Source organism: Dendrobates tinctorius, unplaced genomic scaffold (genome assembly GCF_039654945.1).
Source record: "Dendrobates tinctorius isolate UK_male_01 unplaced genomic scaffold, ASM3965494v1 ptg000028l, whole genome shotgun sequence".
NCBI lineage: Eukaryota > Metazoa > Chordata > Amphibia > Anura > Dendrobatidae > Dendrobates > Dendrobates tinctorius.
This window is the reverse complement of record NW_027361696.1, coordinates 58,137,313-58,153,529: the sequence shown is the minus strand read 5'-3', so window position 1 is coordinate 58,153,529 and position 16,217 is coordinate 58,137,313. Positions and strand designations below refer to the sequence as shown.

At 45.6% G+C, this 16,217-nt stretch overlaps 1 protein-coding gene across 3 annotated transcripts in view; it reads right to left on the bottom strand.

Annotated features, from left to right (window-relative positions):
• Positions 1 to 16,217, bottom strand: part of LOC141085429 (cell adhesion molecule CEACAM8-like) — a 191,576-nt gene that overhangs the window by 19,234 nt on the left and 156,125 nt on the right. For 2 of the 3 annotated variants that reach the window (XM_073570788.1, XM_073570790.1), the window contains one exon: positions 7,908 to 7,966. The exons of the other annotated variant lie outside the window; for it this stretch is intronic. In XM_073570788.1, the coding sequence (XP_073426889.1) occupies positions 7,908 to 7,966 (59 nt within the window). The remainder of the gene's footprint in view (positions 1 to 7,907; positions 7,967 to 16,217) is intronic. 3 annotated transcript variants of the gene reach the window in all.

Here is a 16,217-nt window from a genome sequence, read left to right as displayed (position 1 = left end):
TATATTTTGTTTTGTCCTTGTTTATTTTTTTACATAGGAAAAACTATTAGACCACTTGCAACAAGATTTTGTGAACATTATCATTCTATTAGTACAGGAAAAGGGTCTTTGCGCTTAATAAAACATATGTAAGAAAAACACAATTCCAACCCTGAATTATTACGCTTTGCTGGTTTAGAAATTGTAAATTTCCACCACAAGCTGGTAGTCATAATAAACTTTTGATGAGACATGAAGCCAGATGGATAATTCAATCTAAAGTGCAGGGTCCATTAGGACTGAATGATAGGTTGGATTTGTCTATTGTTTTGTAATGAGGAAAAAAAATTTTCTGAAAAATTTTTTTTTTTATTTTGTAAAAAATTTTTTGTAAGGAATTTTTGATACTTTTATATATTTCCATTGTAAAGAGATTCTTAGATAAGATAAAAAGAAAATTACTTGTGATTTTTTCTCCAGTCAGCATAAAGATGTAATTATGTTACTTGTTTTTAATTGAAAATGTCCATTCATGTTTTTTTAAATGTTCACCTGCTGTCAGTCATAGACCTATTTAAGGAAATTACATCAAGTAATTACACACCTGGACCTGTTGAAGCATCTGTGTACGCGAAACGGCTGTCGTCCATCTTTTTTCCCCGCATGCCTCATGTTATCTGCCCGTCCTTTATTGTGTGACCTTTAATTTTTGAATAAAGAAACACTGCACTGCAAATTGGGTGAGTGCCGCATCTCTTTTCTTCGTTTACAATTCTAGCATGTTTTTTCTGATGCTGAGCACCATTGTTCCCAGCAGCATTTTGTATACTGTGCGCCTCTGATTGATCCTGGACTTGTTGCTGGTGGATTAGTGCCTTGGTGCCGTTCATCTGTGTTCTTTGAATTGAATACTTATTCTTAACGGTGATGGCGTTAAGACCCCTGTAATCAATGCAAGGACGTAGTTCCCCACTCTTCTTCTGGACGAAGAAGAATCCCGCCCCCGCTGGTGACACTGACTTCCTAATGAATCCTCTTGCCAGATTCTCCCTGATGTATTGAGACATAGCCTCTGTCTCCGGGAGAGATAGGGGATAGACTCAACCCCGGGGAGGCTCAGCACCAGGCAAGAGGTCAATAGGACAGTCATAGGGGCGATGCGGTGGAAGGGTCTCCGCCGCCTTTTTGGATAACACGTCCGCATACTGTCGATAGTGTTTGGGGAGCGAGGAGAGATCTGCGGGAACCTCGGTGGAGGCAATCTGAACACACTCCCTCAGACATCTACCCTCACATGATTTACTCCACCCAATAATCCTCCCTGAGGACCACTCTATATGGGGGGAGTGGTACCGCAACCAGGGGACCCCTAGAAGTTCCTGGTCAATACCCTCGGGCATGACGAGGAGGGATATCGTCTCCTGATGAGATGGAGCCACTGAGAGTAACAAGGGGGTGGTCTGGTGAGTTATCTGTGAGGGTAGAGTGGCGCAGTTCACCACTCTGACAGTGGCTGGTGTAGACCACTCTGACAGTGACTGGTGTAGACAGCATAACCAGGGGTATAGCGTGCCATTGCGCGAAGGCTGACGACATAAAATTGCCCTCTGCCCCAGAATCCACACAAACCTCCACCGCCAGAGTGGAAGAATCAACCTCAAGTGTCCCCTTAAAGGACAGCTTGGAGGAAAACGTCGCTGATTCTAGTGCGCCGCCTCCTACGTCCACTAGGCGTGAGCGTTCTCCCAGCTGCTGTGGGCACCGGTTGGCAAGGTGACCGGACTGCCGGCACACATGACAGCTCACAGGAACTCGAGCGGACCGGGGCCTGGATCCCTCATGGGAAAAACTAGGTGCCAACCTAAACCTCTGCCTACACTGGTCCCGCTCCAACCTTCGCTCGGCAAAGTGAAGATCTATACAGGTGGAGACAGTGATAAGCTCCTCCAATGTAGCGGGAATCTCCCTGGTGGCCAGAGTGTCCTTCACATGGCCAGCCAAACCTCTCCAGAATGCCGGAATGAGGACCTTATCTGGCCACTCTAACTCTGAAGCCAGCGTCCAGAACTGGATGGCAAAGTGGCTGACCATGGACGAGCCCTGTGACAATGCCAACAGCCAGAGCACGGTGTCATGGATGACTCGTGGTCCCAGAAAGACCTGCTTCAGAGTGTCTAAGAACCGCGAGACACTCTGCACCACATGATCACCACGCTCCCACAGCGGTGTGGCCCACTCCAAAGCCCTGCCCGACAAGAGGGAAATAATAAATCCCACTTTAGCCCGCTCAGAGGGGAATTGTGCGGCCAGCAGCTCTAGCTGTATAGAGAACTGGCTTACGAAACCCCTACAAGAAGCACTATCACCCGAGAACTTCTCGGGCAGCGGGAGGCAGGACAAAGTCTGGGCAGGGATGGCTGTGGTCACACGGGAGACAGCCTCTGTGGCTGCCTGAACAGCGACCACAGTAACATCCGCAGCTGAGGCTGAAAGCTCGAGAGCCGCCAACCTGCCCTGCAGCTGACGGATGTACTGCAGCAGTTGCTGTTCATCCGCCATTACTAGCCAGACCCTGGCGCTAGGATAATGTTAAGGCTGGCGGAAGGCACCAAATAATAAAGATGGTATTAAGGTGCGTTCGCAGACCGGGGTCCACCGTGCAGGGGTGGTAACCTGCTGCTCAGTAATAAGCAGTAATAAGAACACACGCGGGTTATCGTCACCCGGTGTGTACAGGGGCGGACTCTGTTGCTTCACAGAGCCACACTACCGCTGAACATAAACGCCGGAGCCTGTTTGTGCTCACAGAGCTCAGCTAAAAGAGCGCACAGTGTACGGCCACAGAACGCTACCCCAAGGACATGGAGTTAGAGTCCCTCTAGGCCCACTGAGCGCGCGGCGTTGCGGCCACGAGTGCCGCTAAAGACGCTGGCAGTGGAGTGTGGAGCACGTACACTGAGGCGTGCTGGATCACTGGAGAGGACCAATGTCTGACTCAAACCCTGAGCTACCTACACCTAAGCCTGGGCGCTAGCAGCCTGGGCGCTAGCAGGCTAGGCTGCACAACACATACGTACCAAGGGTAGGGGTTTCTTAATGAGTAAGTCACCAGATACATTCATACGTGCATACGTCTCTCACACCTCATAGTCTGTAAATACAGTCTATCCTAGCGCATGGGCGAGCGGCCATGCAAACCTTTTATAGACACGGGCGTCCGGGACATTCCTGGCTTCTCGGATGGGCCAATCTGAACACAAGCAGGACCTGAGCATGGGACCCTCGATCTCCAATGGGAGATCACACCACGAGCATGCTCAGTGGCCAGACATGAGGACTTAGTCCCTGGAGAATCTCTCTGCTGAGCAGCATGCATTGTCATAGCTGTGCCAGAGGTGGCAGCAGCAAACAAACCCACGGAGTTGACCTGGGCAGTGTGCCGGGACCGACGAATATGCTGAGCAGGCTCCACTGTGGCTAAAGAAGAATGGGAGACCGCTGGGTGCAAGGCTCTGGATTCCTGCTGTGCAGTGGCAGGAACCTGACACCTAACAGTACCCCTTGTTTGCACCCAAAGAATCTCATTTTAATTTCTGCTGCAGGTGGGTGTCAAAGGTGTCCTTCAGCCTGGCCAAGATTTGCTTGACAGTTCTTTTATCAGTGTCCGGCCAGGACTTTACTTGCCTCTGGGCCACACCAGTTAACTGGCCAGTGAGGATGCTGACTTTTTGACTCTCAGACAGGGGGTACACTTTAAACAAACTACATAATCTCTCCTTGAAATCACTCAGGGTGTGTGATTCCCCTGATTACTGCAGTAACCAGGCCGCTCCTGATATGTATGGCATCGATAGCGGCATTACGAGGCTGTAGCTGCAGCAAGATCCATTCGGAGTTTGGGGGCTGCAGTCGCCTCTAATTCTGGCTGCACCATGGGGACTGCGGCCGCCGCTGGATCTGGCTGCATCATGGGGGCTGCGGTTGCGGCTGCCGCTAAGTCTCCACTGGGATTAGACATTTTCCCCCTCCTCAGTGAACCACTGCCAGGCCCTGCATGTTGTTACCGTTGCAAACGGCTGCTCCGTAGACAGGATCGATGGTGCTCTTCCAGATTTTTCCCGTCGGGGCCTCTTGCTTCCGCTCACCACAGAGCACAGCCCGTGCTTCACTTCGCACCCTTCTTCCAGGATCTGCCCTTGACGACATGCCCCTCTCTTCCCAAGCACCGTGCAACAAAACAATGGCGGCTATTTCACAATTCAATAAAGTCTCTGGCGCACAGTACCCGGCAATGCTGGGCTCTAAAATCCTGTTTGTGATGCCAAAAAGGAGCGCCTGCAAGGGCCGTGGGGATACCCGGTACCGGGTCGGTTCTTAAGGGGATGTGTCACTGCAGCAGTGACCTGGTCCGTGGCCCTGGGCGTCCAATGAAAAATGATGACTAAGGGGGAAAAAGTTTATGAGATAATTTGTGACGCCACCTGTGGAACTCCGCCAAGGATGACAGACGCTGCTTAAAGAGACCGCTGGGGCTGATGGTGATGCAGCAGAGTTGATACGGCTCACCACAGGTAGAGCTTAGTCCCAGGGCAATTATATTGTTAAAGATGGAAAAATATTCAGGATTGAGGGTCCTCAGTAGTTGATACCTTTTAATGGCTAACTGAAAAGATGGTAACACATTGCAAGCTTTCGAGACTACTCAGGTCTCTTCATCAGGCTAGACTAATACAAAATCTGAAGTAACATATTTATGCACAATACAGCCTAGAAAAAATGCAATAGATAAGACAAGTGACGTGAAGCAGAACTATCAATATGGGAGAGGGAGAAACATAAATATAAACATTGGACCAGTTCATAGATAAGGAGTCCGGATGTTTTATGGTCCTCTGATTGGGGTCTAGTTCTGTGTTGTGATGCCCCCACAAGGTTTTAAAAGGAAATTCCTTAATTGATGTAAAAAGACATAAATCCATGCGACACATTCATTCCAGCACTGAAAGTGTCAAAGGTCGTCATAAATTTGTACTCCCAAACTCGTCTCTCTCTCTGAGAATTGAAGTTACCTTTCAATACCAGTAATTTCATATCCACGTTGCTGTGATCAGGGATACAGAAATGTTTTGCCACAGGTACATCCATTCTTTTTTCTCTTATTGTGTGATGATGAGCATTCATCCTTGTTCTAAGCTTTTGCCCTTTTTCCCCCATATACAGACCCTCAGTTGGACATTTAGTACAAATAATTAAGTACACCACATTAGATGTAATGCAGGTGAAAGTACCTGGGATCTTGTAGTCCTGATGTGAGTTGGGGATCTTTATCTTGTCCGTGGTCATTATAAATGGACATTGTTAAAGATGGTGATAATGGATGTTGTGTAGGGTGGATGGCACAATAAGTAACTCCATGGACACAGCAGGGTGCAGTTTCCACACTTTTACTCACGGTTTGCAGACTGGGGCACTAGTTACAGGTGACAATGGAGGTTCGGGGAGCCTGGAAGCAACTTAGGATCCACTAAACTAGATGGGTTTTGAGGCCTCCTTACTGCGCTGTCCTCTGAGGTCCTTGCTGCTTAAATCTATGCTCAGTCCTTTTTTCCTTATTGTTCTGAAGTACTTGCCTGTATAGCAGGCAGCTTTGAGTCTATAGCTGGTGTCAGTCCTTTGTGGTGGCTCCGGACTCTGGTCTGCTGCTATGTCTTCGAGTGTTTGCTGTGCCAGGAGACCTGCAATTCCCTGCCCTCTGGATTTAGCTGCTGGGACTGTTGTACCAGTCAGCCACGGACTCCGGCGTCTGGTTTCTAGCGCTGTACTCTGGGGTGTGCTTGGTCACAGCTCCACTCCCCAGGTTCTCTTTCACTTCTCCTCTCTCCTCTATTCACACAGACTGTCTCTTGCAGTTCCAGACACTGACTTACTGACCCCGCCTCCAGGCCTGAACTCATAGAGAAGCTCCCTTGAAACCGGGTTTAGAACTCCCCCTATCTGGTCAGGGAACCCCTCCTTGCTTCCAGGCATGTCATCACCCCCCTGTGAGGGAGGCAATGCCACTGTGGCAACCGGACTCCTGGGATGCCACAACAGCACATACCATAAAATTTTCAAAGTCATAACTGTATTATTAACTTATAAAACCATTTCAATTACGTTCATGCTATATCAGTGTCACCACTGACAGATGTAGATATGTAGGGAAATAAGTGCTTGGATCATAAAATAGTAATTTATTAAAAATGATTTTGATTGATAATGAAAAACATAACACTATATACAAACATCCAATAAAGTGCAATAATATGTATGCAAAAAGTGACTGCAAAGTGCAAAAGGAATGTTACATATAATATGTGCATACTATGACATACATGGCTGTCTCCCTCATAAGCTTATAATAGATGAACAATTTCTGATGCATCCACATAATAGACCACACAAGCGCAAAAGATACAGAACAGTAAACATAATAAGACTGGATCAAAAACCACATCACCTCAGATGATTGAGCTTGACATATGTTTCGCCACAGTGTCATCAGAGGGCAGATAATCACTTTTTTTCCTTTTATATCTATCTCTGTTACTGGTGACACTGTGTTATTGCAGAATAGAATTTATATATTAGGAACATTTACCATATTTATGGAAGTCATCTTTCCCCTATTCTGCTATCAATTATCTATTTTAATTTGGCATGTAACACTATATCAATTGCTACATTTTGGAGCTAATTTTTAGATGTATCTGGAATGATTGGAGTAAGGCAAACATAACCACTCATTTCGTTATTGAGATTTATAAGACCATCTCCAAGTACATGTTTTAAATGCTTTTATAGGTTAATATTAATATTATGTTCTGAATCAGGCAAAAAATGTCTGAAATTGCTAAACTCCACCCACCGAGCAGAAAATAAAACAAACCGGTGAGCACATATGAAACAGACTTCAAAAAAAGGAAAAATTGATTGGTGAATTTGGTGAAAACAAAAAAAGTCACAAACTAGACAAAATATAATGATGTATGAGGTCCTCTGTGTGCACATAGCCTCTGGGTGTGTGCACATAGCCTCTGGGTGTGTGCACATAGTCTCTGGGTGTCATATAAACACCGGTGCAGCCGTCAAGTTTTCCCAGGTTAAAGGGAATCTGTCACCTACTTTTGGCGGTCTATTAAAACATGGTTGGTCCGGTACAATGGGCGGTGTTCCCGATCTTTGCCTCCTCCCCATTCTTGGCCACCGTCCGCAGTTTTTTTTAGGAATAGGAGTAGGTGTCCGCCATTTTTTGCTCGTGCGCTAAGCATTCTAGGCTCGCGCAGTATGCTTTACCCAACTGCGGGCAAAGCCAAAAAGCCTGACTGCGCATGCGCCGGTTAACTAAGCCCCGGAACACAGCAAAATACTTCCGGGGCTTAGTTAACCGGCGCATGCGCAGTCAGGCTTTACGGCTTTGCCCGCAGTTGGGCAAAGCATACTGCACGAGCGCAAGCCTAGAATGCTTAGGGCACGTGCGAAAAATGGCGGACACCTACTCCTATTCCTCAAAAAACTGCGGACGGCGGCCAATAATGGTGAGGAGGCAAAGATCGGGAACACCGCCCATCGGACCGGACCAACCTCGTTTTAATAGCTCGCCAAAAGTAGGTGACAGATTCCCTTTAAGCTGCTTCTGGAAAAAGCCATCTGTCATTTTTATGTGGTGGCTTTGCCGTCGTTCTTGTGATGGCTCTACCGTCAACGATTTCACTATATACTGTTAAATATAGAGAGTTGTCAGTATTCCAGCTATATATTATAATGTATTTTATAAGGAGTTACTGGTGCCAGGTACCAAAAAATAATAGAACTGGATAGGATAGATTTTCAGTAAATATTTCCATGTAACTGTGTTTCTATGCACTTGTTAGGACATAGTCACCTACCGTCATATTATTTACGTAAAAATTGTTGTAATTATGTCTATTCTCTGATGTCTTTGTCTCTGAGGATAAAAGAAAAGCTATAATATGAAGAGACCATAATAATATTGAACTATGCTTTATCTCAAGTAGGCAAAAAAACACGGCACTCCAGAGAAAAAGGGAGGTTGATAGGTGCTCAAGTAAAGTATCCAACCCATAAACATGTACAAAAATACTTGGCACTCAAAAATGAAGAAACAATATTTTCTTTATTGTGCATCCAGACAAAAATAGACTCATATCATATGAACGTTTTCGGTCCAACAACGGACCTTCATCAGAAAGGTCTTTTTAGTTTCTTTAGAGAATACTGCACGGCGGCACCCTGAATTTCTCCTGCGGGCACTCAGATTCTGCACCATTTACTCACTCCTAAGCCCTGCTTTATCCAGCTACATTTAATCCAGCCCCAGCCAGATAGACTCGTGCTCCAGCTGTTATAAAATCACCAGCAGCATAGATTTCACTCCTGCCTCAGGATATCTATTACCCTAACTGTATCTCTTACAGTATTCTCTAAAGAAACTAAAAAGACCCTTCTGATGAAGGTCTGTAGTTGGACCGAAAGCGTTCATATGATATGAGTCTATCTTTGCCTGGATGCACAATAAAGAAAATATTGCGTCTTCATTTTTGAGTGCCAAGTATTTTTGTACATATACAATATCTCAATTACTTTTTATCACTATGAATCATTTTAACCCCTCCATGACCTATGGATACATCATAGGTCTTGCATTCCCCTTTGATGTTGGTTCAGGCACATGACAGCTGATTTGATCTGCTGTCATGTGTCCCTAACAGCCGCGGGTGGAATTGCATTCCACCCGCGGCTGTTAACATGTTAAATGCCGCTGTCAATCTTTGACAATGGCATTTAATATGATAGTGCAGGAAGTGCAACACAAACCCCGCCCATTGGCGCCCTTGCCATATGATTAACAGGGCACCGATATGTTGGCATGACTACCGGGAGCAGGGACAGACTGGGACTGAAATTCAGCCCTGGCATTTGAAATTACACAGGCCTATGGTGTCCCCGAGCCCCAGATGGGTATATATTAATAATATTACCCTGCTTGGAGGAAATCAAGATTTCTTACAATACCATAATATTGCTATACAAGATTAAATAATTATATCAAAATAATATTTTATTATTACAGACAAATAACAAACCATAACCAAATTTTAACAGCATATACAGTGTTAACACTACCACAATACTGATTGTTAAAGGGGTTGATAATAAAGTTTACTGTAACTTCAGACTTTTGATCCTCATAGCGCACACTGTTAGGATTCTCCGGTGCCGGCATTGGAAGCAGCATGTGACCACAAGAATGCGATTTTCACACCTCCGGACACATTCAGACTAAATGTACTTGGCTTTGCTACTTTCGCTGGTATTCAGCGAGGCCGTGAACATCTAGTCAGCACATGACCACATGTATACAAATCTCATACTTGCGGTCCCATGATCAGGGGTGTAACTACAGTAGGTGCGAGGGTTGCAATTGCACCCGGGACCTGGAGCCTGGGGGCCTCAAAAGTCCATTTGGCCTATATAAAAAGATTTGCAATAATTTTGGGTTCTAGTTGAGCTTTTACTTTGGGGGACCATGTTGTTCAAGTTACGCCACTGAACTTGATCATCAACTCCCAGTGCCAGCACCGGAGGATCTCACAGGGGGCAAAATGTATAAGGATTCATAGTCTGCAGTCTGATAGGGTCACACAGTCACATAGAGTCACATAGAGTCACTGCAGACTTTATCCTCAAGCTTGGGCAACTACTTTAACCAAACAATGTACTAAGACTAATATTACTGCCATACAGTGACCATATAATGGTGATATCAGTTTTACACCAGTGCTCTGCAGACCATATGTGTATATTGTGCAGAATCTCACTAGTGACATCTCACTGATGCTGTCATTCATTTTCCCTTTTCTTTTGCGTTCGGTCTAGACCTCTTCGTCCATCCATAACTCGTCCATGCAAAATGTAACACACAGACATCTTCACTTTACTGATTTTCCAGGACTCTCCTCACATTCTACCCCCTCTACACAAACCACAATTGTGATACCTTGTAATAATTCCCCTGTGCCTCCTTTAATAATGCTCCCCTTTACCACTCCTAATAATGATCCTGCAGCTTCTCATAATAATAAAAATATCCTGTGCTTTCTTATATTAATAATAATGACTCCTTGCTTTACTAAATGCTAACAATCCCCCATTCTGCCTACTTATAATAATGACCTTCAGTGCCTCTTAATTGTAATAATGCTCCTGAGCAGGGGCATACATAGAAATAACAAGTCCCACAGAAAAAAATCGTATCGCGTCACAGTCAAAGTAGAGCGCATTTTCCAACTTTTTAAGAAACGGAAAAATAAATGTATTTCAGCACTTAGTTATTTTGCCTCAACTGAAACCTTAAGTTGTCTCACTCACTATGATATCCCTTTCAGGACTCCCTTAGAGTATTATGCCCTCACACAGAATGATGACCCCACAAACCTTACACAAAGTATGATGCCCCATAGCACCCCACACAATAAGATTGACATCACAGCCTCCCATCCAGTATGATATCCACAACAGCCCCCAATATATAGTATGAGAGGCACCACAGACCCCCACACATTATGATCTCCACCACAGGACCCTATATAAATTGTGATGTCCACCAAAGCCCCCGCATACAGTATGATGACATCACAACCCTCTTACAGTATAATGTCACCCTTAACCATTCCATACAGTATGATGGTCACCACAGCTCACAAACTAGTATGATGTACCCCATAGGCCTCCAGACAGTATAATGTCCACCACATCCACCCCACACAGCATGATGTCCACCACAACCACCATGCACAGTAAGATGGTCCCCCCTCAGCCACCCTACACAGTACGATAGATCCTTTATACACTATAAAAATCCCTCATAGCCCTAATTATGTATGACGGTCCCCCCACAGCCACCTATATAATATGAGGGTCCACATCACACCCCCTAAATAGTATGATGGTCAATCTCACACCCCCCATATAGTTTGATGGTCCTCCCAATAGCCCCCTATATAGTATGATGGTCCCCCCAACACCACCCCTATAGTATGATGGTACACCCAACAGCTCCTATGAAGGTACCTCCAACAGCCCCCCATATAGTATGATGGTTCACCTCATAGCCCCCTATATGGTATTACGGTCCACCTCACAGTCCCCCATATAGTATGATGGTCTTCCCAACAGTCCCCTTTGTAATATAATGGTCCCCCAACAGTACACTATAAAGTATGGTGATCCACCCCACAGCCCCTTATATACTACTAGATGGAGGTCCGATGCTATAACATTGGGAGGGCGGTAATGTCATGATGGGGGCAGGCTTTGCAGCGTTGAGAATCTCTCGCCCCCATGTGCTCACCCACCTATCCACTCTCTTTCCCCATGTGCTGACTTCTCCCGTCTGTGCTCTCTTCTTTGACCTGTCTATCCCATGTGCTATCCCCCTTGTCTGCTGTCTCTCTCCTTCCTGTGCTGTGTTCTCCCCTCATGTGCTGTCCCGTTTGAGCTGTCTCCCCCTGTGCTCTGGCTCTCTCACCCCTTTGTCTGACCATGTACAGAACATGCCACAGCTCCTGGGCAGGGGAGGAAGCAAAAGACAATACTGACATTACAGCAGGAGATCGTAGAGGACACATTTTGCGAGGTAAAATATTGCTTAAAAACAGTTAGTGAAATCCTCTGTGATCCCCTGCTGTAATGTCAGCATTGTCTTTTGCTTCCTCCCCTCTCCAGGAGATCTGGTATGTTCCGTACACAGTCAGACACAGACAAATTTTAAAATGAACTTTCGTTCGTGGGAAAACTCCTGTAATGTGACCGGCAGAATTGAGCGAAACGGGTCGAAAAAATTGAAAAGTCGCCGACTTTCGCCAAAGTCGCGATTCAAAAGATGCTTGAGCGCCCTTTTTGCAGCCAATCAGGAAGAACGGACACTGTGGGCAACGTGATTACATAGGCAGCGGTCACCACCATCTTGGAGAAGGGCATGCAAGTGATTGGCTTGCTTTGTGGGGCGTCACAGGGGGTATAAAAGGGAGGGGACGCCGACCGCCATGTTACTCATGCTGATCTCAGAATAGGGAGAGCTGCTGCTGATTCTGTAGGGAGAGTGTTAGGCAGGGAAGAAGATACCAAAAATTGATTCTGCTGCTAGCGATTTTGCCTGTACAACACACCAGTCACTGTGCAGTGCAAGGGGAGGCTATATTTTGGTGCATCAGCTCTGTTGGTTATTAGGCTGCCTTTTAAGGCTACCTGGTAGCAGCATTGCTGTGTGCCCACTGCTGAGCAAACTGCTTTTTTCAAAGCAATCCAGATTTTATTGCTTTGTCCTTGTGAGTTACTGAGCGTTCATTTTTCACACACCGTACAGCGGTGTAAGCTCCTCTCTCAGTACCGTGTAACGGCTGTTATCACGGCCACAGTGAAGCTGTGTGTGACTCTGTAAGGATAAGTGGAGGAGTTGTTCCGTTCTTACAGACCTCCACCTTATAGTTTTGTCTGGTTTTCAAACAGTTTAGTATATTTGCTGCTTGATTACATTCAAAACTATAGTGAGACAGCATGTGTCAGTACGTATACTAAAACACGAAGCTTGACAATTATACATACACTGGACAGCGGTGTACGTGCACGCTCCTCTCTCAGTACTGTGTAACGGCTGTTATCACGGCCACAGTGAAGCTATCTGTGTGTGACTCTGTAAGGATAAGTTGCTCAGCTCTTAGAGACATCCACCCTATAATTTTATCTGGTTTTCAAACAGTTTAGTATATTTGCTGTTTGATTACATTCAAAACTATAGAGAGACAGCGTGTGTCAGTCCGTATACTAAAACACGGAGCTTGACAATTGTACATACACTGGACAGCAGTGTACGTGCACGCTCCTTTCTCAGTACCGTGTAACGGCTGTTATCACGGCCACAGTGAAGCTATCTGTGTGTGACTCTGTAAGGATAAGTCGAGGAGTTGTTCCATTCTTACAGACCTCCACCTTATAGTTTTGTCTGGTTTTCAAACAGTTTAGTATATTTGCTGTTTGATTACATTCAAAGCTATAGAGAGACAGCGTGTGTCAGTCCGTATACTAAAACACGAAGCTTGACAATTTTACATACACTGGACAGCGGTGTACGTGCATGCTCCTCTCTCAGTGCCATGTAACGGCTGTTATCACGGCCACAGTGAAGCTATCTGTGTGTAACTCTGTAAGGATAAGTCGAGGAGTTGTTCCGTTCTTACAGACCTCCACCTTATAGTTTTGTCTGGTTTTCAAACAGTTTAGTATATTTGCTGTTTGATTACATTCAAAACTAGAGAGACAGCGTGTGTCAGTCCGTATACTAAAACATGGAGCCTTGACAATTTTACATACACTGGACAGCGGTGTACGTGCACGCTCCTCTCTCAGTACCGTGTAACGGCTGTTATCATGGCCACAGTGAAGCTATCTGTGTGTGACTCTGTAAGGATAAGTCGAGGAGTTGTTCCGTTCTTACAGACCTCCACCTTATTGTTTTGTCTGGTTTTCAAACAGTTTAGTATATTTGCTGTTTGATTACATTCAAAACTATAGAGAGACAGCGTGTGTCAGTCCGTATACTAAAACACGGAGCTTGACAATTTTTTTATACACTGGACAGCGGTGTAAGTGCACGCTCCTCTCTCAGTACCGTGTAACGGCTGTTATCACGACTACAGTGAAGCTATCTGTGTGTGACTGTAAGGATAAGTCGAGGAGTTGTTCCGTTCTTACGGACCTCCACCTTATAGTTTTGTCTGGTTTTCAAACAGTTTAGTATATTTGCTGTTTGATTACATTCAAAACTATAGAGAGACAGCGTGTGTCAGTCCGTATACTAAAACACGGAGCTTGACAATTTTACATACACTGGACAGCGGTGTATGTGCAAGCTCCTCTCTCAGTGCCATGTAACGGCTGTTATCTCGGCCACAGTGAAGCTATCTGTGTGTGACTCTGTAAGGATAAGTCGAGGAGTTGTTCCTTTCTAACAGACCTACACTGTAGGGAGATTCCAGTTCTGCCCAATTCTATATACACCTTGTAGTTTGTCATACACTAGGCAATTTCTGCTGTTCACATTGCAGTGTTAAATAAACAGGGCCTGACTGAATCCCACAGTGTCCTGAAGTGAAGAGACATTCCAATTCTACACAGTCCTCTATACACCCTTCTAACAGCATAGAGAATCTGCCTGTCATATTGTGGTGTTAAATAAACAGGGCCTGACTGAATCCCACATTCTCCTGAAGTGTAGAGACATTCCAATTCTCCACAGTCCTCTATACACCCTTCTAACAGCATAGAGAATCTGCCTGTCATATTGCGGTGTTAAATAAACAGGGCCTGACTGAATCCCACAGTGTCCTGAAGTGTAGAGACATTGCAATTCTACACAGTCCTCTATACACCCTTCTAACAGCATAGAGAATCTGCCTGTCATATTGCGGTGTTAAATAAACAAGGCCTGACTGAATCCCACAGTGTCCTGAAGTGTAGAGACATTCCAATTCTCCCCAGTGCTATATACACCCTGTACCTTGTTTTACAGTACCAGAGAGTTGGTGTAAATTTGGGTAAATTTTTCCAAAAAATGAGAAAGTGTGGTGGAAGAGTCCGTGGAAGTGGGCGGGGGTTGGCAGCTGGTAATGATGGTGTTGGTGGTGGATCTGCTGGTAGTGGCAAAAGCAAAATAGCACCTAATACTGGAGGTGTTGAGGCTGCGTCATCGTCTGGCTCCACAAGGCCTCGAAGGCTCCCTTTTCTGGGAGTAGGTAAACCGCTTCTAAAGCCGGAGCTTCAAGAACAAGTTTTGGCTTACATTGCTGACTCAGCCTCCATCTCTATCGCCTCCACTTCTGAAGTTTTAAAAAATAAAAGCACTGAGTCATCATTGGAGGCTCATGGTCATGAACCACACCTTTCCTTGTGTCCTTCACCCCTACCAAAATTGAAGGATGCGGTAGGCCACACTGCAGATTACTCCATGGATCTGTTTTCACATACCATGCCTGGGTTATCAAGTCAAATCGTGAATTACCCAGGCCAAGATGAATCTGACATGAAGTGCACTGATGCACAGCCACTGCTAGATTTATCTGTTGGTACATTTACTCAGAGCACTACATTGTCCTCGCAGTGTACTGAGCCAGAATCTGACCCTGATGAAACTCAGTTGCCCCCTCCCGCATACTGTACCACCATACACGGTGACACAGAGGAAGGTGCACATGACATTGAAGAGGAGGTGATGGGTGACCCAGTTGTTGACCCAGATTGGCATCGATTGGGGGTAGAGTGTGCCGCTGCCAATAGCTCAGAAGAGGAGGAGGCGCATCCGCAGCGGGCATCAACATCGCAACAGTTGTTATCTGGCAGGCCCGGAGCAGTCCAAAAACAGGTTACAAAAACACAAAAAATTAAAGGACAGCTTGGTCAGACGGTCAAAAAAGCACAGCGTGCAAGGCCTCAAACTGTCTTCCCTAGTAGGAAGAGTGCAGTGTGGCACTTTTTTGAACAAAATCCTAATGATCAGGCAAAGGTAATCTGTAAGAAGTGCGCAAAGACCTTTAGCCGAGGGAAAAATCTGAGAAATTTGAATACCAGTTGCATGCTAAGACATTTAACCACCATGCACTTGCAAGCGTGGATGGACTACCAAAACTCACGTACCACATGTGCTACTGCTCCCAAAGAAGGTAGTCAGCAACGCAATATTGTTTCCCCCACTGTAAGTCCACCAGTTAGCACACCACCAGCAGCAAATGTTGAGTTGTCGTCGCAAGGGCAAAACATTCAGGCAATCACACTGTTATTGCAATGAAAGACTGAATCTAAGCCATCAGAAAGAACACCAACTCCATCACCATCATCAACCCTCTTTCAGTCCGCCATGTCCACCGCTACTTCCACCATATCCAGCTCTCAAGTCCAGCTCACCCTACCAGAGACTATGAGTAGGACAAAAAAGTACTCATCCTCTCATCCGCGTACACTGGCTTTGAACACCCACATTGCCAAACTAATCTCGTTTGAGATGATGCCCTTTCGGTTGGTTGAAAGCGCAGCTTTCCGCGAACTAATGGCCTACGCAGTTCCACGCTATGAACTACCCAGTCGCCACTTCTTTTCTCGCAAAGCCATCCCAGCCCTCCACCTTC